The sequence below is a fragment of the Stegodyphus dumicola genome, chromosome 3 (genome assembly GCF_044657685.1).
Source record: "Stegodyphus dumicola isolate Sdum_Otavi_A_Nest chromosome 3, ASM4465768v1".
In the NCBI taxonomy this organism is placed as follows: Eukaryota; Metazoa; Arthropoda; class Arachnida; order Araneae; family Eresidae; genus Stegodyphus; species Stegodyphus dumicola.
The window spans coordinates 126,870,135-126,893,880 of NC_140770.1; the positions used below are offsets into that span (position 1 = coordinate 126,870,135).

Genomic DNA, 23,746 nt, shown 5'->3' on the forward strand with positions numbered 1-23,746 from the left:
CAATCCCTATCTCGCAGGCGTGAAGCCTGCATTACAACTGGCGGAAAGTCTTTTGAGCAATTTCTGTGAGCATGCTGTGATAAAAATTGTTTTTTGAAGTAGCTCTTCTCCTTCTTGTGCTAATTTTTTAAATGTGACAGTGGAAAACTACTTTTTAATTTCCCACCGCTTGCGTTTCGACAATACATTTTATGACGAACATTGTTCGTACAGGTGCCTTCTACCATCCCCTAAAGTTTTGCAATCTTATACAGATTCACCTTGTATACAGCAATAAATACTGTAACGAAATTTGTATTACATGAAAATAATTTTAGTGTAATTATGTGTGAAATTTTAATACATTTTGTATAATGTGACGTGAAATGAAGAGAACAAAGCTCTGCCGGAAAAATAAGATTACAGAGCTAAGCCTATTTAACAATGAGGTTGGTTTGGTTTGGCTTATGTGATTATGGCAAAGCCTCGAAGACTATCTGCATAAGGCAAGGGATGCCTTCGTGGAGGAATTTCTAAGAGAAACTGGTTCGCATAGACATTACACATGAGGAAAACTACGCGGGATTCGCACCTCAGACCGAACCTTATCAGTATTTAGTGACTTTACCGATAGGCCGTTGGTGGGCCCCATTTAACAACAAGGTAAATGTCTATCTGTACATTAGTGAGATATTGCCAAACTAGCGATTTTAGGGAGTACGTTTTGTCGCCAAATTTGGCAAGAAATCGCAAAAAGTCGCCTAACTTGGTCATTATTTGGCGACATTTTGGTCCATTTCTCATATAACTGTAACTGGTACCGTAATTGAATAACTGCAATTGTAACTGAAACTGTATCGCTTTATATATGCCTTCCATTAATTTCAAGAAACGGAAGGTGCTAGAGATTTCATCGTGAACCGGAGCGAGTATCAGTTCTCAGTTTTTTGTTAGAGCTGACTTCGGAGTATTGAGAGATTTCCGTGGACGCGCTTTGCATTGCATTATGTTTAACGTTATTAGTAGCTTGAAGTGGCAAATTTTAATTGTGCGCTGCTATACTGAGAAGAGCTGTTCGAGTACTTTTGTGGAAAATTCCAGAGCTATAAAATGTTTCTTTTGGAATAATAAATTTTATCAAGTTATCATCGTTTCTGTGTGCATTCAGTCCATTATGAACCCGTATGTACGCAACAATACAAATGAATTCAGTGTCTTGGATTCACAAAAAAGAATTCACTTCTTTAAAATAATGTATTGGAGATGTTCTCCAATGATAACCTAGGTACTGCTGCTATACCCTAGGTTCATTTCAGATGATGCAATATAGAATGCAATGTATAATATTCAATGGCTCCTGAAGAACTACATCAGTTAACGTGTGAAAGAAAACGTGAGTTTCCAAATATCAGTGTGATGCTTTCCGTAGGTGGCTCCTTACTCGGTGTGGTGACATTCCTTTCTCTGAACATTACTAGAGTAGACCTTTCATAGCTCAAGTTTCTTGTAAAGATTGCTTAACATTAGCAGACTTAAAGCGGTCCGAATGTGTTCCAGGATACTCTATATCGCTTCACACTGGGAGATTGCAGAAAAGAGAGAAGAAGAGAAGGAGGGAGAAGGAGAATGAGAAGAAGAAAATTTGGAGAAAGGAAGGAGAAAAAGAAACAGAAACGTAGGGAGGATGAGAACAGAAGAGGGTTTTAATGAATTGTTGGAAAATAACAACGAACTCTTACTTTTCACCATAGAATTGGGTGTGGCCTGGAGTCTGTTAATATTTTCCCATGAGTGGATGAAGGAGTGGTTTTCTAGCTCTGCCCTGAAAAAGAATTTTTGGCGACATTCAGAGCAATCATAAGGTCTAGAATCCAATCCATGATCCAACATGTGGCGCTGGAGGAGGTGCGAGCCAGTGAACACGGAGGCACACAAGTAGCAGGTATAATGCGAACTCCCTTCAAATGTATGTTCAATTAGATGACACTGCAGTTTGGAGGGTGAGTCCAAGACCTGAAATAACATTATTTACTTTAAGGACAGTAGAATCACTAATAAAAATCTCAATATGAGAGAATACTGATTTTGTTTGCGGTTTTGAATCAATACGAAAATGTACAGTTTGCAATGCTCTGTCTATCTTGTAAAGAGGACTTCAAGAATTATATTAACTCAGATTGACCCCCTCTCCAAAAAGTGTATTTAAGTACTTGGATATTAGTACCCACTAATACATCTCTAAAAATCGATTGGTGAATTTTGGTGAATAAATAAATTTTCATCACTAGCGCATTGATTAAGATTTTTTTTTAAATTTCAGGTAAGTGCTGTTTAGCAATCTTATTCAGAATTGCTTCAGAAAGATTATTCTCAGCTTTCATATAATATAAGAAGTAAGTAAGCATATGCCAACTCATAATCTTATTCTAACAATATGTCGGCAGTTTTGTTAACATAATATTTACATCGCACGTCTTGCGCCGCACACCAGCCCATCAGCGACGAAAAGTTTGCTGAACATCGCTAAACACCGGTAGTTTGTTTTAGGTTCAAATCACAGCAAAACGGCTCACTGCATGGAAGTTTTCGGAGTTTTTCACATGTGTAATAGATATATGAGGCAATTTCCCATAAAATGCTCTGCGCGAAGGGACTGCGACCTTCACACAGGTATTGAAGGTACTATGACTACGAACAACGATTGTGAAAATAGAGGCTGGGTAAGGGCTTTTATAGCGGATAAGTGAGTGTTTATATATATATATATGTACACATAGGAAGACCAGATGCACAACTAGATGTTATAGCAGTTAACTAGATGTTAAAATTTAAACGTCCTTGGATTCGGGAATAGTCAAAATGGATATTTCTGTTGAAATACGATACCCGAAATATTTAGAGATTAAAATTCTTCCTTTAGCTCGTATAACGAAATTAAATAAATAAAGAAAGAAAAGAAGCAGTGCAAATACGTATGACTGTTCTAATTAGTCTGAAGTTAAAGAAAGCCATTTTTTTAAAAGAATCCATAATACCTCCTAGAACTGCAACAACAGCATAAAAACAGAAACAGGGATTGTATTATAAGCGGTGTATTGGACGATCCGACTTAGCCTAAGTAGTAAAAGTTGTACATACTGGTCACAATATCATAAAAGGCTTATTAGCAACAAATACTATTTTATGAAACATGAAATATAACGGTGTATGACATTAAATTTAGTCTTCGTATACTTTGGTAAAACTATGCTTGAATATGAAATCCCCTTCTAATGAATCAGCCTAAAGATATAGGGAGAGATTATGTTTTAATTTTTAAATTGATGAATCCTCGGTTGCAATATTCGGTATAAGGAAGATTTTCAAAATACAAAATTTATTATAAAAATATTGTTTTTAATAACTTCATCTATTTGCCACGTACAGATGTAAAAGACCTTTATCAGGAATAGAGCCAGAGCCATTTTAATCAGATAAAATTAACTTGATGAGATAGCTACTCCAGTTCAAAGTCGGAAACACCGAGAGCGGAGTACACGGTTATTCTAATTATTGCAAAGCAATCGAAGAACATCTGACTAAGAAGATAAATGCCTTCACAGAGGACTTTTAAGTGAAACTGGGTTATATTCATGTTACAAATGTGAAAAACTACGAAAATTTTCATGCAACCAACCGTTTCCCGAGATTTGAAACCGGACCTTCTTTCATTTTAAGCTAACAATTAGCTCGAATTCAAATGCTAAAGCAAATACAGTGGGTGATAGGTTAAAGAACAGTTCGGACTGCGAACAAATCGGACAACGAACACTTTCAGGAAAGATTTTTGTGTTCGAGCAACGAACAATATGCGGATAACGAACAAAAACTAATTCTAACGAAAACCTCTCGGCTCTCGGAACACCCGACACCAGTCCTCCATTCGTCCTGAAAATGGATGTGCGCATACACTGACACGTCATCATTGGATGTGCGCGTGCGCTGACACGTCATCATTGGATGTGCGCGTGTGCGGACACGTCATCATGACTTTAAAAACATTTTGGTTAGAAAAATTTGACATTCTCGAAGCTATTCGTCTTATTGAAAAGGCGTGGTCAGAAATCACTCAACGACAGTTGGTTTCTGCCTGGCGAAAGCTGTGTCCATCCCTCGTTCAAGACGACGGAGGTGATCAGGGTGACACCCCTGAAATTATGGATGAAATCGTAACAACTACGAGAGATCTGGAATTGGAGGTGAACGAGGATGACATCGAACAGCTCATAATGGAATATGAAGGTGACTTGACGGCAGAACTCCAAGAAATCTTGAATGAAGAACACCAAGAAACTCAGCGAAATGTGTTTCCTTCTGAAAAAGAGGAAGACCAAAGAGGAGCAATGCCGACATCTGCCATTAAAGATCTTTTGAAGAAGTGGGAGGATGTCAGAGCAACTGTCTTAAAATGGCAGCCAAACCAAGCTGATGCCAATAGGGTTGCTGATCTCTACAACGATATTGCTATCAATCATTTCCTGAAGGAGAGAGAAAAACAATCGACATTGGGCATGTTCTTTAACGTCCAAAGAAAGGAAAAGGACTGATTAAGACGTAAGACTATATGTATGTATTATATTTGTAATAAATAAACTTACTAAGAAATTACACTTGTACATGACATTTTTTAAATTTAATTTTTAGGTTCTCCGGAACGAATTAATCGAATTCCCATTAACATATATGGTAAATCGGTGATCGGTTAACGAACAATTCGGATAGCGAACATAATCTTGGAAATGTTCGTTAACCGATCACCCACTGTACTAATCAGCAGAAACAACCTGCAAAACTATTTACAAGAGTTATCGTCTAAACTATTGTCCTGTAAAATTAGTCTCACTTCACAGATTCCTGTTTCTTGCTAATTATTAATTGCTTTAACATTTAGTTCTTCAGTATGTTATTTCGTTACTTTTCTTACAAACACAAGTTTATACAATATTCATTTTATTAACAATTGCTGCATGTAAAATGTTAAAAAGTTATGGGATTTAAGAGTTTATATCAACCGTGCAAGAACTCACCTCATGGCACAGTCTACACTCATGGTGTGTTCCCTCGTGTAACACATGGCAGGTGACATGAGCTTGTATATCTGCCTCAGACTCAAAAGACATCTGACATTTGATGCATTGATATGTTTTCTTGTCACCTCGATGATGCATAACTTTTCTGTGAAGATCAAGGTCTCCGTAAGATTCAAATTTAACACCACAATCGGAACACCTCAAAGAACCCATCTCTCCGTCGCCTTTAGAATGGAAACAGTCTTTACACATGTACGTATGTGGAGGAAGGGAGTCTGATGCTTTACCGCTCGCACGGATGATGAGATTTCCAGGATCGAACATTCTGGAGCACACGCAGCAAGGTGCTGGTGTACCCAAAGGAGGCTCATATGATGCATGCTTTAAATGGAACTTAGCGTGCATGCGAACTTCGACATCCACCACCAAGGTTTGTCTGCATACAACACAAGGCACCGGAAGACCATTGCCGCTGGTGTTGGGAGATGACGTGTTATGTTGCTGAATATGACTCAAGAACTGGTCTTCGCTTGAAAGTTGAACACGACACACAATACAGGTACTCCCAGATATTACCTGTATAAGAGACAAAATAATTAGTAAACAAAGTAAATAAATGTAGGTACATATTTTAAGCGATACCGGTGATTTCCAGTGGTATAACTTGATAATAAATATCTATCTCATATCCGCAATCAGGTTTAACAGTAGCCCTCCTTTTTTGTTAACAGAATGTACAGTTTTGTTTTTTATACTCTGACATGTTCGTCTTTGTTAATAACTTTTAGCTCTTTTTAAGCAATATTTCCTTCCAGTTTTTAAGGCTAGATCTCTGTGATTTTAAAAATAATGAATTTGAAACTATTCGTTTTTTTTTAAGGAGAATGGCACGCTAGAATTGTACTAAGCATTACAAAATGAAAACAGAGTACATCGTTAAGAAAAAGACATGTTGCGTAAGACATACGCAGACAAAATTTAACAAAACAAATAGGAAAATAATATAAAGAAGACCCCGATTACATATACGAAAAATGCAAGATGTTACACCGATCGGAAGAGTGATTAGCAGTGATGATTGCCATACCGTTGGGTCCAACTTCAAATCATGCGGAAGACATGCTGGTAAGGTATTATACAAAAGTTCGAAACTTTAAACATTTTCAAACTTGAAAATGTTTAATATCTTAACAGCATGGGGGCGTTATGTCGTGGAGCAAAAACAATTTTACTTTACACCTGACTGCCACTGGCTCCGACATAGCAATATGAATACTCTACATCTAAAATTTTAAAACACCATTCCAGAATTTTAAACGTTTATTTAATAGAATTCTATTCATATATTTGCAAGTTATACACTATAAACACAATAAACAAAATTTGAACTTATCTGCACCAGCGTGAATAAGCCTGGCATAATATTCTGAACTCGACGCAACTTTAGGAGGAAAAATACCGCAAATTCAAACACAAGGTTTCATCCTTTCCAACGCAGCTAATTTTTTAAATATATTTTACTAATATCCGCAGCGGGACAGCGGATTCATTTCATTCACCCAAAATTCAAATGTTTTAAAGCAATAGTATCGCAACGGAAAACATCGACTCAAAATCAAAAAATTAAAATCTATAGAATATCATCCGCTGTTGCCATTCCAGCACTGCCAAGTTTTTCTTCCTGCAGCTGTTGCCAGACTTATCCTCGCTGTATGTGAGAGGTACAACAGAGGGCATTTAAAATAGCATCAAGTCCAAAGTCTCCTAGAGAGGTTGTGACAGAGAAAAGAGAGGTAAGGAAACCTTTGGATTAGAGCCCCCGAAATGTTCATCAAAACTTGGATGGAGCTGAGCAGACTGTTATTATAACATACAAGGTGCCCAAAGCCTTGGTAATGACTGACGCAATCTCCTGCAATTTGGCTACAGTGAATATGTAGACCTGATCTGGATTACGTACAGATCAGAAAGGTTAATCATAACTAACGCACGGAAATTGACATCCCCATTATACTTTTGGTATCTATTAGACGGCAGGCCTTTATAAGAAGGACAGCTGTCCTGCATTTTTCTGGGAAAATTACCAGGTGTTTAAATAATTATAATTCAGTTATATTCATAAATATATCGCCGATCACCTTGGAAAAATTCATTCCCATCTTGCACTAAACAAATTAAAGCTAATAGCGTAAACTGCAACTTAATTTTCAACTCATATATTGTTTGCGTAAAGTGTAGAGGTGCCATATATTGAAATAATTTGCCGTTAATGTCCACTTTAATATTTCTTCAGTTTTCAAAAATTTGATTTGTGCAACATTTGGGTCATCCTTTAGAATGGAGTTTGCTGGATTTGAGCAACTTATTATGATTAAGAAAATTTCCTCAAAACGAATACAGTACGGCCATCAATTTAATGAACACTGTCTCTTATGGTCATCTATATAAGGTTTTCTTTAATCAGATTCAATTAAATACTGTGTGCATAATTTTAACATATATATGATCACAATTTTAAATTAATATGTTAGCCATGTTGAACTATTTAATCTACTGAATATCTTCCATATTGATGTGTTCAATCAAGCAATAAATGACAGGAAAAGATAAGCAGAATTAAATACTTAAAAACAAATTACATGAATTTGAACCCTGCTAAACAATAGCTTTGAATGCCATGAAAATACCAAAATAGCCTTATCAAACAATGATTTTAGAATTTATTCCAACAGCATATCTCAGTCTTGTCTACTGAAGATTAAAAATATATTCGATTTTCAGTAATTAAGACTGATTTTAGATTGGAATATTTTATTATAAAATATTTAGATATGAAAAGTATTGGATGATTAACAGAGGTTATAAGTCAGATTATACTGAAGTTACATTTGTCTTCTTTGGATTGAGGCTATAATACAGAATATTTACATTATTATCTCATTTAACAATCAGAAACTTAAGTATGGAGAAGAATTATAAGTGGAATTGTGAATTGTTTTAAAAACTTTAAAAAAAGTAGTTATGGAAAAATATTATCCTTTTCCTCTCAAGTGCAATGCATACTAATGTTTAGATAATCGCATTCACAGTTCATTAATTGTCAGCAATGCATTAATGTAAATGCATCCGTTAATAACATGTGAAGCCTTTCGATATTATTTGATAACAGAGGCGCCTATTATATTTAATATAATTAATTTTTAGTGAACTCTAAAGGACTATTAATTTTAGAATTTCGTCTATACGATTAAAAATATAAAAGCTAAATTATTCGAATATAGCTAATCACACAATGGATGTCTGACTAAAGGGAGAGATGCTTTCCTTGAAAGCTTTCTAAGGGTAATCGCTCATATTCTCGTTACACATACAGAAAACCACGAAAATCACCCATGCAACCAGCCCGTTTAAATTTGGGATCGAACACGGGTCAGCCTCAAACTATTCAGCTGTTTTAACCACTCTGCTACTGGTGCAGCAAAAGAGTTTAAAATATAAGTCTAAAGGATTCCGTATCATAAATGTATAGCATTACGTTTACTTGGCACAGAATAGATATAGTTTTTAATTTTTATAAATTAAATAAATTAATTACGCTAAAAATAAGATATAAATTAAAATAACACTAACAATGTTATGTAAATTAAATAAATTTTGTAAATAAAATTAAGTAAAAATAAAATTTAAACTAATACATGTAAACTAAATGTAAAAATAATAAAATTTAAATAAAAATAAAAGAAAGTTATATATAATTAAGATGCGCTTATTGCTTTCAAATCTCTCAGCTAATTATGGAATTACGAATTGTATTTTTTTATTTATTCTCAAAGAGTGCCTAATTTAAAGTCTGTAAAGAAATCCATGCTGTACAGCTATGCAGCATTATTGGTTTGTGATAGAGCAGTAATTTTGCAGCATGGCAAGGCAAAATTCACGAGATGTTTTTGAGGTAAGTAGCGAAAATACGCTAAACTAAACAAAATCTAAACAAAAGAATGTTAAAATTTTCCGATTTACTGAACACTGAGAGCTATGAGTAGACCACATTTTATTTCGATTTTCTCAGTTTTTGATTAACCGATGACAGGTAGATGTTACTTCATTCTTCCAGCAAAGATGCACTATTTAAATTCATTTCAGGCGAACTTGGCGATAAATTGGCGGCCATGATGAGGTCCGGGAAAATGGGAAACTACTCTTTTACACAACTAAATTCATATTATATTTTACATTTTTAATTAAAGTTAACATTTATAATCTATCAGATTTTGAAAATGTACATAGCACAATTATTTTAAATCAGGATTTCAGTTTAACTGGATAGTTGTTTCAATGTTCTAAATTTTATTTCATGTAGAAATGAAAAAATACATTTACATTTATAAATGAGCAAATTTTTTTCATTAAAAAGCAAGTGTATTATAAATAAAGCATTCGGCATTAGCAGACAACAGAAAATGGTTTATGTCTCTTTAAGAAATTTCTTCTTCTCATATTCTAGAATTTCAGTAAAACATAATGTGATTCAGAGTTCAGTCTTCTAGTTCCAGTTTCGTATTAAAATTACTTCGCAGCGCAGTTTTGTGAAAATGCTAAAGAAAAATCATAAAAACTATTTATATATAACGTAAAAACTGAAATAAACATTAAAAAAACAGAGAAAAATCTAAATTCCCGAATTTATTCGACTCTTGCGGAAAGATTTAATATTCGCGAAATCCTAGAAAGTCCTCTCTAAGCATACAAACCGTATATATATATAAAATGTAACCCATCAAAAATGTAACTCTCGATATTTTTAAATACACAGACGCGCATATTGAAATATATCAAGATAATTAAAGTAGCATATATATTGGGAGAATAAGATTCAAGTTACAAATTGGGAGGGTCATGTTGAAATTATAATCAAGGAAATATCTCTAACTCCTGGCCTTTTTGGAAATTTTAAGAGTTCAAGACCGAAACTTTGGATATTCGTAGAGTTAAAAATTCGTGAAAATAGTTATATTGCAATAACATTAAAGTTATTAACTTAAACACTACATGACGTTCCTCCTGTGAAGAAGCGAAAGCATTTTTAATTTCTCCGAGTCAAACATTTCAATGCCTAAATGGACTTACCTTACAGTGAGTAAGTTTATGCTCAGCTAACGTGGTCGCCGATGGACACATTTCATCACAGATGTTGCATTTGTGCTTGCTGGGCGTGGCTGTATGCGCCTTCATGTGGTTTTCGAGTTCTCCTCTCGATTTACAAGATTCATTGCAGTAGGCACAGAAAAGGCTCACCGCTCCCGGACTGCTGCCGGATTTGTGTTCTTTGTGCAGTCGCAAGTGATGAGCTTGTCGTCTATGAGCTGCCAGTCCAGACTCCGACGAGCAGACGACGTCGCATATATCGCATCGATAGTCAGCTCGACTCGCGGTTGTTGCTGAAGTCGTGCTGACGGAAGCAGTTGAAGGCGATGATACAGCAGGATTGGTAACTGATGTGGTTGTGGAATTCGGATCGGAGGAGGAATGTTGTTGTTCACCTAATCAAAAATATATTTCCATTATGAACAGCATATGATTCCACTTTCTGTCTAAATACATAGGGATTTTATAGATACATAAGAGACAAGTCCGAAAGAGAATTCTGGAAAAAGAATAACACAACACCGGTTATTCAAAAGCTATCTAAAAGATTTTGCATAATATGATAAAATCATGGAATAGATGAAGTAATTACGAATACAATAGGTTTTTTTCTCTTAGTTGTTAACTGAAAAGAGGAAGCAGCAGTCAATTCAGAATCCCGTAGCAAGTGTTTGAAGTCAATGAAAAGTTACTAAGTGCCAAGGCAAAGGAATCGGGTACAGTAACAAAATTTATCAACGATTATTTACAAAGCCTGCTACCTTATGCAGAAAAATGCAACAAGCATTCATACATACGTGAACTATGTTGCATTTTCTGAAGAGTGCAATATAATTTCTCATGGAAAGATAAAGATTTTCATCCCTAGAGGACTTGCTTAAATTGATAGCCCGACCACCAAACAGCTTAAAGAAAAGCGATGTAATAAAAGTATTTTAAAACGCGCATTTTCTGGATCTGTAGATGAAAAAAAAATATGGCTAACATTTCTATGAAAATATTAGCAAACAAAGACACGTGAAATCATCTAATAAACATCTGCCCGATTTATATTTTGATGTACCTCTATGACCGAAAATGAATGCAACAGAACTAAGCTAACTAAGCTATAAGCTTTTTATGGTCTACTTTAATTCCGGTGTCTTTTATTTTAGGAAGAATGGGTTTTTGAAAGAATGGGTTAATAAAGAATAGAATTCATCATTATCAGAAACGATTTCAATAAAATGAATCAATCACCTCTGGATTGCGTGCCAGTGGCCGACTTCTTCGTGCACAGGTTTTGAGCTTCCTCGTTTCCCTGCGAGGTGGATGCTTGTTGCTTAATACCAGAGGACGCTGGATGCGGCACGGGGCTATTATTTTGAAGGCCCATGTACTGGTGAAGAGGCGGAGAAGATGTCACGGCACCCTGATGGACGGTCTGAATGTGCCTGTCAAGCAAGAATTCCACATGAAAGGCGTCCCCGCATGCACTGCACGTGAACTGCTTCTTGTGAGTGGACGCATGGAATCGCAACTGGACTTCGTTGGGAAACAGCTGGTCACACAGGAGGCAACGATATGACGTGGGATTGCTCCCATGGAAATTTTTGGATGATAGATGAGCTAACTTCACATGCACCTGGAATTCAACTTCTGTGCGGAAATAAGCACTGCACGAAGTGCATTTCAAAGAGCGACACTCGTTGCTGTGCTTGACGGCGAAGTGCACTTGAATGCTCACCTGAAAATAAATAATTGTTATAATGCTCCCATCAAATTCTCATTTGAATATTTATGATTTTAAATTAAATGTGAATTAATTTTATTAAACTAAACTGAAATATATGGCATTTCAAGAGAGGAGTAAACTGTTATGTATTTGCTTAATGAACGGGAATAAACTTTCTTCTAAATTCTTCTAATTTTTATTCTTCCATTCGGCCTACTTGCATTTTTACTGAATGATATAAGAAAATAATATTTATGCCATTTACATCTTTAAAATTAGTATTTTCCTAACATTGTCCCGCTCCAAAGCTGTAAAAGTTAATGCCGAGACTTTGAAAAATATAGATTCAGAAAGAGAACTAGCATCTAAAAAGATTTTGGGAGATAAAAAATATTAAAATATCGGACATGGCAAACAAAAAGGATGAATACTTCGGTGCATGTATGATCAAATATAAAACGTAGTAAACTTAATTAAGGAACCTAATCATTAAACGCATTAATAGCACACTGTTGTAAATGAGCTTCTATTTAGAAAATGGGTTTACACACACCGCATTTAAAAAATTAACTGCTTTAGAGATCATAAAATCTTTAAACTTCCTTGTAGACAGATGAACAATGGTGAAGCGTTTTTTCTCCCCCCCCCCCAAATGGACAAAATATCAGATCCGTTCAAGAGAAACTCCATGAATAAGGATTTAGATTTATAACCTAAATTACATATTGCTGTATAGTTTTCTACAGCGACACAGAGTCTTTTGTAAAGGTCAAGAACCATGTCTTGTGATAGCTCCTTAATGCATATTGGTGTATTTGCAATTTATTTTCACAGAAATAATCTATTATCATTGTCTGAATCTATGGGACGAATGTAATGTGAAGGATGCCTGATGAGAACAACAACCATTCAGAAACGTTATATTTCTTATAGATGCGGTGTAACTTCACCAAGCTTCTGGGATTGAAAACCTAAGACTACTTCTCTTTTTAAAATTTATTTAAAAATTTAACATGGGCCTTTTTCTTATGTAATTAAAAAGTAACATTACAGCATTATTACAGAAGGGGAAAATGTGTGTGTGTGTGTGTGATTATGGAAAAGCCTCGAGGGCTATCTGCCTAAGGGGACGGGTGCCTTCGTGGAGGACTTTCTAAGGGGAACTGGCTCGTATACACGTTACACATAGGGAAAACCACGAAAACACCCATGCAGCCAGCCCGTTCGCGGGATTCGAACCTCGGACCGAGCTACCAGTGTTCAGCGATTTTACCGCTCGAAACACCAAATTCCTTATCTGCTAAAAAGCCAAAAATCTTTAAAGTTGTACAGTAGTAAGCAGGTAAATCACATGGTGAAAAAGATAAATGCAATTAGATTGTTTAAATCAGGGTTCCCCACGGGATCCGTATAGACCTCTGGGAGTCGAAGATGACCGTAGGGTTTAGTTTAGTTTAGTGACGGAGGACGTGGGCACCATCCCTTTACCGTTATGGTTAATTGGTAATAGCACCACGTCCACCCTTATATAGAGACTAGTGGGACTACAGGTCATACATTACAGTACTTACGATATCGTACTATATAAATAAACCATACAATATCCTACATATGTATGATACAGTGTATAATCAAACAGGATTATTAAAACATAATGCTGGTGCGTATACAGTTAAAATGCAAAAGGTTAAAATGCAAAATACTAAGTATCAATTAAGTTATATGATTAAATAATATTATATTATTCATACATAAAAACCTTCAAAAAAATAAATAAATAAAAAATAAATAAATAAATAAATAAATAAAATTAAAAAAAGAAGAAAAAAATACAGTATCCTACACATGCATGATGCAGTACTTGATCAAACAGGATTATTAAATCATAATGCTGGTACGTATACAGTTAAAATGCAAAAGGTTAAAATGCAAAATACTAAGTATCAATTAAATTATATGATTAAATAATATTATATTATTCATACATAAGCAACTTCAAAAAAATAAAAATAAATAAATAAATAAATAAAATAAATAATGCGCTGTATATATAAATATACATAGAATATGCCATACAAAATAATACACATACACTTATACCAGTCAATATTTTAAAGTAATTATTTTGCATATAATATTTTGCGTATTAGGAGCAGAATGTGAAATATAGGATCATACAAATACAGGATCAAGTCGGGAGGATCATTGAAAAGTACATACTTAATGTGCTTTACAAATTCAGACATTATGTGCCATAAGTATCATTCATACAATCGTAAGCATTCTGGAACCACAAAAACCAATAATGGTGTACCCTCATATTTGCTACAATACACTACACTGGTACAGTAATTTCTTATGAAATACTTTACTTTTACATTTCAGAAACACAAAATTTGATAGAATTTGTACTGAGTGACTATTTGAAAGGGTACATTAAGACTGTGGTAACTAATCAGGAAAGTAAACATATTGTTTTTCATAGGGGGTGCATAGGATACAGTACAATGATCATTACATTAGATCAGTTCGTTATAAGATGACCGTAGGGTCGATAACAAAACATGTATCGGTAACTTATAATGTATTTTCTCCCTCCTTTCTGCATACCTTCGTGGTGTAACGGTAGCACACTCGGCGCATATTCGAGAGGTTTAGGTTCGAGTCTCGGCGAGGACATTGTTCATTTTTCACATCTCTAGCATAAAAAACACACTAATGACTCTACAAACCATTGACACATTGCACGAATTACTTAGAGATAGACGCGAAACTAATAATAAATCATAATAGCCATCTGGCTATAAATATTTTACTTTTTATGTGCATATATTTTAAATTTTGCACATTTTGGACATTTTTTCCCGTCTATTGCTTCCGAATAATCTAATGACTCTACAGTGGCGCCCGATCTAAAAGATATTGGATAATGATTTTTCAACACCAGGATTTGGCGACTGGGTCCTCTAATCTCAGTCGCCCTTTAAAAGAAAGGCATTTTCTCCCTCCTATCTGCATGCCTTCGTGGTGTAACTGTAGCACACTCAACGCGTATTCGAGAGGTCGGGGTTCGAGTGACGGCGAGGGCATTGCACATTTTTCACGTCTTTCTGCTTCAAAATAACCTAATGACTCTACAAACTGATCGGCATAATCGCATTGATTACAAAAATTTGACTAATAAAACTGATAATTAACTGCTTATTGATATAAATATATGCAAGAAGTAATAAAAAATAAATATATGGGAAAAAATACTGTTGCGTGCGTACGGGTTCGTTATGAAATGAATGCACAAGTCCGATGAAAAATGAACAAAATTTATTATTATCACAACAAATATGCTTAAATTTCCTAAAATATTCGTGCAGTATTACAATATCTCACAGCAGTTATCTTTTAACTATTCAAACGTTCAATAGAACTTAATTCAAAACAGCTAAAGAAAGCTAATCTGCGAATTCGCTACAATCAACAAGAGCAGTTTTCTAAACAAACTCTTAAAACAACAACAAGCTAACTAAAATCACTGACTAACTGAATTGAGAGGTTTTCCTCGAAATCGAGTGAATGGTTAGGCGGCATTTAGTAGCCTCTGCTACTTTAACCATCTCTGTTGGAGATATGCCCTAAGGCGTTGGGAAGAATTAAAAATTAAGGTAATTTACACCGCACCGACAAAGGTGAAGCAGGAACTTGTGCTAATGCACGTGAGTTGGTCAAGTAGACTTTGGAGGAGGGTTCAAGCATCTGGCCGCCGTACAAGCTGTGATGTATCTTCACTAGTATGAAGAAAGATGATACGTCGAGGCCAGTCACGTGGGTGGTCACCCACCCAAGTACCCAAGTACCAATCCGAGCTCTGCTGCTCGGATTTGCTGTAAACAGGGGAACCTGTATGTTGAAAAAGTGAAAAGAAATCGTAAACATAGTGAAATTCCCTCAAATGCTTCTAAGCTGGTGATTACTCTTCACTTTCAGCAAATCTCATCAGTGGTCATGGCTGCTTTGAACCCAGCAGTAAACTTCTCAGCCGTGGTTTTTGCAGCGCGGATCTTCTCAACGTGCTCAACCATACTGTTCAGAAATTTTTTGATTTTAGGAACTTGGATCCAGTTTATGATATTCTTGTACTTTGTGGGTGGGTTTTTCAATTTTTTCTTTACTCTATCACTGTAGAGAGGTTTCATCTGGGTTTTACTGGTGTCTTCCTCTGCTTCGATGAATTTCGGAAAATCCGCCGGCGTAGGGATCTTAGCTGCTGGCTTCACCTGCTGCTTCTTTGCTTCATATCGCTTCTTGTACACGGGGCAACCCCTGTATGAACTTACATGCGGTAGTAAGAGCGCGTCTATACGCAGAGATAAGAGGTCGTATGTATTTTGCTCCCACATTTTGCTTCACGGTGAACGGAATATTCAGCCTTACAAGAGATTTTTTTGTATCTGCAGTTACAGCAAAGCACTAGGACTTCAGTAGTGTAAGTTTCATCACTATTCAGTGATTATTTAATTAATTTTTTAAGTATTACTGTTCCGGCTTGTGTTCCTGACCGTTGTTACTTTAACACAGTAACGCGGTTACCCGACCCTCCTTCCTTCTACTGATAAGAAAAAGGAACTTTAGCAATCTCCCCTCCTCTCAGTCTCGGACACAGGCAGCGCAGGGGTGCGCTTGTAATCGAATACTACTCTAAATCCACCCCTTCCAAACAAGAAGGAAAAAATTGTCAACCGCCATCTTTGGCCACATAAGAGTAGTAATCATCTTACGACTGTCAGTGTATTTGATTTTTTTTTTATTAGTACTACACATCATTCGTGCCAAGTGCGTATTTGCATTCAGCTCAAGCAGTATTTTCCTCTATTAGTACTACAGTGAAATTCCTCATCAAGTTCATATCTGTGAAAGTGTCTGCATTGCTTATTTTGAAAGAGATTTTAACGCTTACGAAGTATTTACCTCTTACATACCCCAGTCCGAACTAGTGCTATAGCACATACTCAATATATGTAAAGAAGATTTTTGAAATTTCACCAAACATCTCCTTATTCATTATTAATACCGGAAGTTTGTGCATCGTGTTCTCGCAGTACGGTACATACTTTATCGGCAGTGTATGCGATTTGATTGTACATCTCCTCATTCAAGTTTAATGCTACGAAGAGCTCCAGTATTAATCATATTATTCAGTGCTTTGATATAGTGCGTGTGAATATTATTCAGTACTTACTTAGTGCAGTGAAAAGTGCGTGTATTGTGCTCAAGTATTCATCTTTTCTTCATCAAGCGCGTAATTTTTATTCAGTGCTTACCGTGAGTGTGTGCATACGCTATTGCTCTTTCTTTTTCTTTTTTTTTTTTTTTTTATCTTTTCTTTCATAGTGCTACAGCGCAAACTCAATATTTATGCAAGATAATTTATTTGTGAGATATCTTCATTCATCTCCTAATCAAATTTTCAGTGCTGTGAAAGTATAGTGTTTTTGCAGTTATCTCATCTTATAGTGCTATAGTGCATACTTTACTGTCACTTTATGTGATTTGATTGCGCATCTTCTCCTTCGAGTTTAGTCCTAGAAAGTGTGTGCATCGTGTTCTAATAGTCATTTTGTTATTATTCAGTGCTGTGTAATAGTGTGCGTGATTATCAGTCTGTGCTTACTTAGAACTGTTTAGTATATAAGGTTAAAGTGTGTGCGTCACATTTTATATAAAACAAATATGTATATATATATATATTTTCCTCTTTTAGTGCTACAGCCCATACTCAATATACAAGAAAGTCTATTAGCTTATGAGGTTTCATTATACATCACCTCATCCTTTTTAGTGCCGTGAAAGTGCACACATTGTGTTCTCGCAACTATCTAATGTATTATTGCTACGGTACATGCTTAGTACTCTAGCCCAAGTGCATGCGATCTGATCGTGCATCTTCTCATTCAAGTTTAGCGTAGTGAAGTGTGTTCATTGTGTTCCGCTACCTTTCCTTACAGTGCTATCGCGTATACTAAGTATTCCTGAAATATTGCAGGTGCACGTGTATCGATCATTCATCTCATCATTCGTTTTTTATGCTCTGAAAGCATCTTCATTGTGTTCTCTTACTTACTATGCCTTCGGATACTCCCTCATCACCAGCCGGCACGGAGCATAATATTCAACATTCTCCCCCTTCTGTTAAAGGGGCTGCTAGCACATCGACACCTAACTCCAGGTTGGAAGCAATTAACCACATCTGTAACCAACTCCAGTTATTCATCTTACAAGCAAAGGAATCTCGCAGACTAAACGCTTCTGAAAGAAAGCAATTTACATCTTTTGTGAACACCGTTCGCATAACGTTAACGGAACAAGAGGTTTATCTCGCCCAGCTACAGGGACAAGTCTTGGCTCTGCAACAACAGCAACTCGCATACAGTTTACAGCCATCTCACGAGAATCCTCAACATTCCGAGTCTTATCAAGCAGTGGAATCCTCAGCCCCAGAAGAACAGTCCACAAAAGAATATTCCTTCACTGAGGTGACACGAAAGAAGCGGAAAACTTCTCCACCTTCAAGATCTTCTCCAGTTCTATCGGAGCACGTTTTATTATTAAGGTCAAAGAACTCCACACGGACACCCGAAGGGATTAAAGCTCAACTTTCGGCAGATTTAAAACCCTCCCAGCTAGGGATCATTTTAGTGCAGATTCGGCCGACAAGGTCCAGAGAGCTTCTCATCCGGTGTCGAGAAAAAGCTCACCTGCTACGCCTGAAACAGGCAATCGAGGACAGGCCAGCACTACTAGAGACACTTGAATTTCGGGAGCCCAAGTCAAGAAGGGAAAGTGTAATTATTTTTGGAGTACCTGAGAATCTAGGAAAAGAAGATCTAACAGCAGCACTTGTAGACCAACTGCCCAATTTCAATCCCAGTGCTTTTCAAATACGAGCAAGCCGTTCCGGGCAAAGCGGAAGGAAAAACTGGGTGATAGACATAGACCCTAAGTCAGCAGAACACCTAGTTAAGCTAGGCCGTCTTTTAGTGGGTTTTGAGTCTTGTCCTCTCCGTCCGTACATTAGGATCATACGCTGTTACAACTGCCAGGAGTTCGGTCACTATAGCAGGAACTGTAAAAACGCTCCAGTTTGCGCGAAGTGTGGTAACAGCCACCCGACGCAGGAGTGTAGCTCGGAAAAAGTGAGTTGCACTAATTGCTGCAGTAGTAATTCTGAAAAGGGGACCTCTTTCAGCACAGATCACCCAGCTACTTCAAGTTCCTGCCCAGTGTATGGAGCCCATTTCGAGAGTCTGAGAAGGACCACTGCAAAAAACTAAACCAAGATGACACTAAACATACATATAGCAGGTCTTCGATTTTTACAGTGTAACTTGCAGAAGTGCTATGCAGCAACCATAAATACGCTGCAAGTAATGACACATACTGCTGCCAATGTCGGAATCTTCCAAGAGCCATACGTTCACAACGGAGTGATTCCTGGTGTTCCAACACACAGCAGAACGTTTCTCTCAAAGAATCAGCTAGCTGCGATTATTTACAGTGGCCCTCTCTCCCCTCTCCTAATGAAAATCACCGAGCATACAGTCTCCATCAGACTAGACACTAGTAATTGCAGCATTGATATTATTGCTGTGTATCTACCCCCGAGCGAAGATATTACCTCTCTATTAGAAGAACTTAATTCTAACCTTCTAACTGGGGCATCACACTGTATCATAGCAGGAGACTTTAATGCCACCAGTCAACTATGGGGTGCTGACTCGGAGAACCGAAGGGGAATTGCGGTACTCGAATTCTTGGACAGTAAGCATTTCATTGTCATCAACGCTCAGGCCTCACCGCCTACCTTTGAAACATCTAGAGCTCGAGGGTGGCCAGATCTAACAATATCAACCCCCAATACAACTCCGTACATATAAGATTGGACAGTGAGTGACCTGCCGTCACTCAGTGATCACAAAATTATTACTTACAGGCTGGATACTCCTATAGACTACATAATAAAGAAAAGATTCAAAACGGCATTTGGAGGACATTCCGTTTTACGGGAACACATTCGAGCGCACGTAGAGAAATTTATCAAAGATTTCAACAACTGCCAGGACAGAAACTCCTTAGATAATCTCTACGACTTACTAGTTACAAAAATAGTGCAAGCCGCCGACAAAGCATGTCGTTTGAAATCTGTAAAGGCAAAACACTCGATATCCTGGTGGTCACCAGAGCTTAACACAGAGAGGAGCAGAGTTTGAGCACTTCGCAGAAAAGCACAATCCACGGTAGATCCATATCTACGGCAACTCAAAATGATAACATACAATAAAGCCAGAGCTTTATATAAAAGAAAAATTAAAGAGGCCAAGTTAATCTCATGGAGAACTTACTGTAGTAATGTCACTAAAGCCTTTGGACCTACTCAAAAGATAACATGTAACAAGGTGTTTCGTCCTACGACCCTTTCGCCTATGGTGAATAGCACTGCCTCATCCAACATCGAAGTAATCAGTGAGATCATAAATGCAGTTTTTCCTGATGATGATGAAGAGGATTTCTTAGAGGAGCAAGAGGAAGCGAGAAAAACCTACAGTATGAAATATCGCCAAGTTACCAGAAGAGACGAACTCCCTCCTACGCAAATGGAAGTGGATAACATCATACGTACTCTGGCACCCAAAAAAGCTCCAGGTCCGGATGGAATTGATAATATCATCATTAGAGAGATACACCGGGAATTCCCAAAACTATTCCTTGCGGTCATTTCAGCTTGCTGGAAACATCAGTACTTTCCTAAAAATATGAAGTTGGCAGAAGTGGCGTTATTCCTAAAATCAGGCAAAACTCCGGCAGAACCTACATCTTACAGGCCAGTCTGTCTACTGTCAGCGCTCGGTAAGGTATTGGAAAGAGTAATTCTTTACAGATTGGACTTCTTCCTGCAAAGGAACAACGCCCTGCATCCCAACCAATATGGATTCCGAATGGGCAACTCAACTGAACATGCCATAAAAGACTTAATGGCCACTATCAAACAGAACAAGGATAACAATTTGCACTCACTGGCAATAGCCATTGACATCAAGGGAGCCTTTGACTCCCTTTGGTGGCCAGACGTAATAAATTTGCTGCACAACATGGCGTGCCCAACAGCCATTATTACCATCCTTCGCTCGTACCTTCAAGATCGAAGTGTACAAGTAACATCAGACAGCGGCATTTGTGTCAAAAATGTCTTTAGAGGATGCCCACAGGGGTCATGCCTTGGACCAACACTGTGGAATATAGTGGCAAACTCGGCATTTCGTCAGTTTGAGAGCGTAGAATACGCTCGAATCATAGCCTATGCGGACGATTTTATGCTAGTTGTGGCAGGAAGGAGTAACCTCGAAATGAGATCTCAATACTGTCTTGATCTGTTCTCCCAATGGGCCAGAGCACATAAGCTTCAGATTTCGGCAGAGAAAACTAAAGCTTTGCTCATAGGACGCAGCAGGCAGCTAAGACGCAACCCAAGCATTAAACTCCATGGGATACCGGTAAAATGTTTCCCCCAATTGAAATATCTTGGGCTATTACTCGACAACAGACTTTCTTGGATGCCACATGTCAGGAATCTTAAGACTCGAATTAGCATCCTAAGCAACAACATGAGACGCATGACTTCACATAAATGGGCTATCTCATCTAAGCTACTAAAAATTTGGCATAGAACCATTACAGAAAGAGTAATGACTTATGGAGCAGCAATCTGGGGTGGTGAACTTACCTCTCATATGAAAAGATCCCTGCTCTTTATTCAGAGACAGCAGCTACTTCAAGTATGCAGGGCCTACCGTACCACGTCAACACTAGCCCTACAACAACTAGCAGGAATTCCTCCCTTAGATTTGATAGTAGAAAGGGAGGCAGCTATCGTAAGGGTTACCAGGCTGGGTCAAACTTCAACACTCTGGGGTCATAGTTATCACCACTCGGACTACGAGGAGCAAAACAACTGCAATAACTTTCATCCAGCAGCTTTTAATCTCTCTGACGGTATCAGTATAAACGACAAACCAATTCAGAGGTACAGTAATAACCTTTTCACAGATGGCTCCAAACCTGAGAACGGCACGGGCAGCGCCTTCTGTAGACTAGAAAATGGAGTTGTAACATTCGAGTGGAAAAGGAAATTGGGCTTGAATAACTCGGTATACCAAGCAGAGCTTCTAGCTATCAGTGCTGCAATTATATATGCGAACACATGTCAACAGGAGAAATTCTCCATACTCAGTGATTCGGCATCAAGTCTGACGGCTATCGCAAGTCAAAACAGCCGGAGTCCATTGGTATACAGAATTCAGAAACAGCTTCTGACAATGCCTATTTCGCAAAGACCCACTTTAAAATGGGTTCCCGCTCACACGGGGATTTAAGGCAATGAAGCCGCTGACCTACTGGCCAAGCAGGCAGCCAACTGTATGGATATATTAGAAAGACCAACTAAACTTCCTTGGTCTCATATTAAGCGAACAACTTTGACAAGTCTTCTACAAAATTGGCAAAGTAGATGGACAGAGGCAGAGGTAGGACGAAGGACATTTCGCTTACTGCCAAAAGTTAACATGGAAATAAAGACCCACTGTGCTAGCCTAACACAGTTCTTGACAGGTCATGGACCATTCCCAGTATACCTGAACAGATTCAGACTTAGGGATACTCCTTTCTGCGAATGCGGAGAGGAAGGCGACACGGACCATTATTACTTCCATTGTGTACATACAAGAACCTGGCACTTGAAGAAACCAGCGGACTGTGCCTGGGCAATGTGGACGACTAACACACTCAAAAACCGAATAGCCCTTAATAAAATAGAGAAAATCTCAGAACACTGCCTAAGCAGAAACAACCGTGGATAATATTATAATGTTTCAAAAGTTCAGAACTTAAAGCAGATAACCAGAATAACGCATAGTGCCTTGCAGTTAACAATATGTAAAAACTATTATTAGTTTATAATATTCAACCTTGTTACTCTGGAGTCTTTCCCGCCGTGATGGTATATAATTCCGTTTGGTTCATGTCCGTGGTCGGAAGCCATCATAGCGGTGCACTCACTCACTCATATGCGGTAGTGAGCAGAAAGACGCAATTAGGTTTTTCTTCTGGCTTTAGAGGGCATTCTTTACTTCTATGGTGCTGTCCACATTTGCAGCATCGCTCAGGATTTGAGCAAAGATGTTGCGAATGTCCATATTCTTGACATCTATAGCATTGAATTACGCGTTTTTCGGGGAAAACTTCTCGATCTTGACATTAACACTTAACATATTGTTGAGTCCATGAATTGCAAGTCCTTCCTTCGTTTTCTTCAGCTCCAACAGGAAAATCGGAAGTTTCTCGATAGCGTCTCCTCTTCGTCTGGAAAACTGCTTGACTTTACTTATCGGGAATTTCCTTCTCTCCAGATCTGCCTGGATTATTTCTTCCTTCATCGTCGATGGGAGGCCCTTAAGAACAACCTTAATAGGGTTTTCGCTGAGTAACTGGAAAGTATGAAATGGTATATTTCTTTTCTGCAAAACCAGAGTTGCTTTTCTGTAATCGTCTACTGACTTTAAATTAACATATAGTAGTTTCATTTTCATATCGGCTTCGAATTCTTCACTGCAGGTATTGATAAGGATTTCATGAATTTTAGGCCAATTTTAGGCCAATTTTGCTGAAAAACTATTGGGGGTAGAGTTTCCTCTTTTTCAACTCTTCCTTCTTCCATACCTTCTTCACTTAGCTGCTCAAATCGATTTTCCGTCGTAACTTCCATTGGAGCTTCGTTTTCTGTTGTTCGCGCTGT

The 23,746-nt window shown here is 37.5% G+C and overlaps 1 protein-coding gene across 2 annotated transcripts in view; it reads right to left on the reverse strand.

Annotated features, from left to right (window-relative positions):
• LOC118188266 (zinc finger protein 423-like) overlaps positions 1-23,746 on the reverse strand; it is a 171,608-nt gene that overhangs the window by 9,089 nt on the left and 138,773 nt on the right. For both annotated transcript variants that reach the window (XM_085813286.1, XM_085813285.1), the window contains 4 exons: positions 11,433-11,919; positions 10,176-10,588; positions 5,046-5,624; positions 1,719-1,992 (listed from right to left, as the gene is read on the reverse strand). In XM_085813286.1, the coding sequence (XP_085669412.1) occupies positions 1,719-1,992; positions 5,046-5,624; positions 10,176-10,588; positions 11,433-11,919 (1,753 nt within the window). The remainder of the gene's footprint in view (positions 1-1,718; positions 1,993-5,045; positions 5,625-10,175; positions 10,589-11,432; positions 11,920-23,746) is intronic.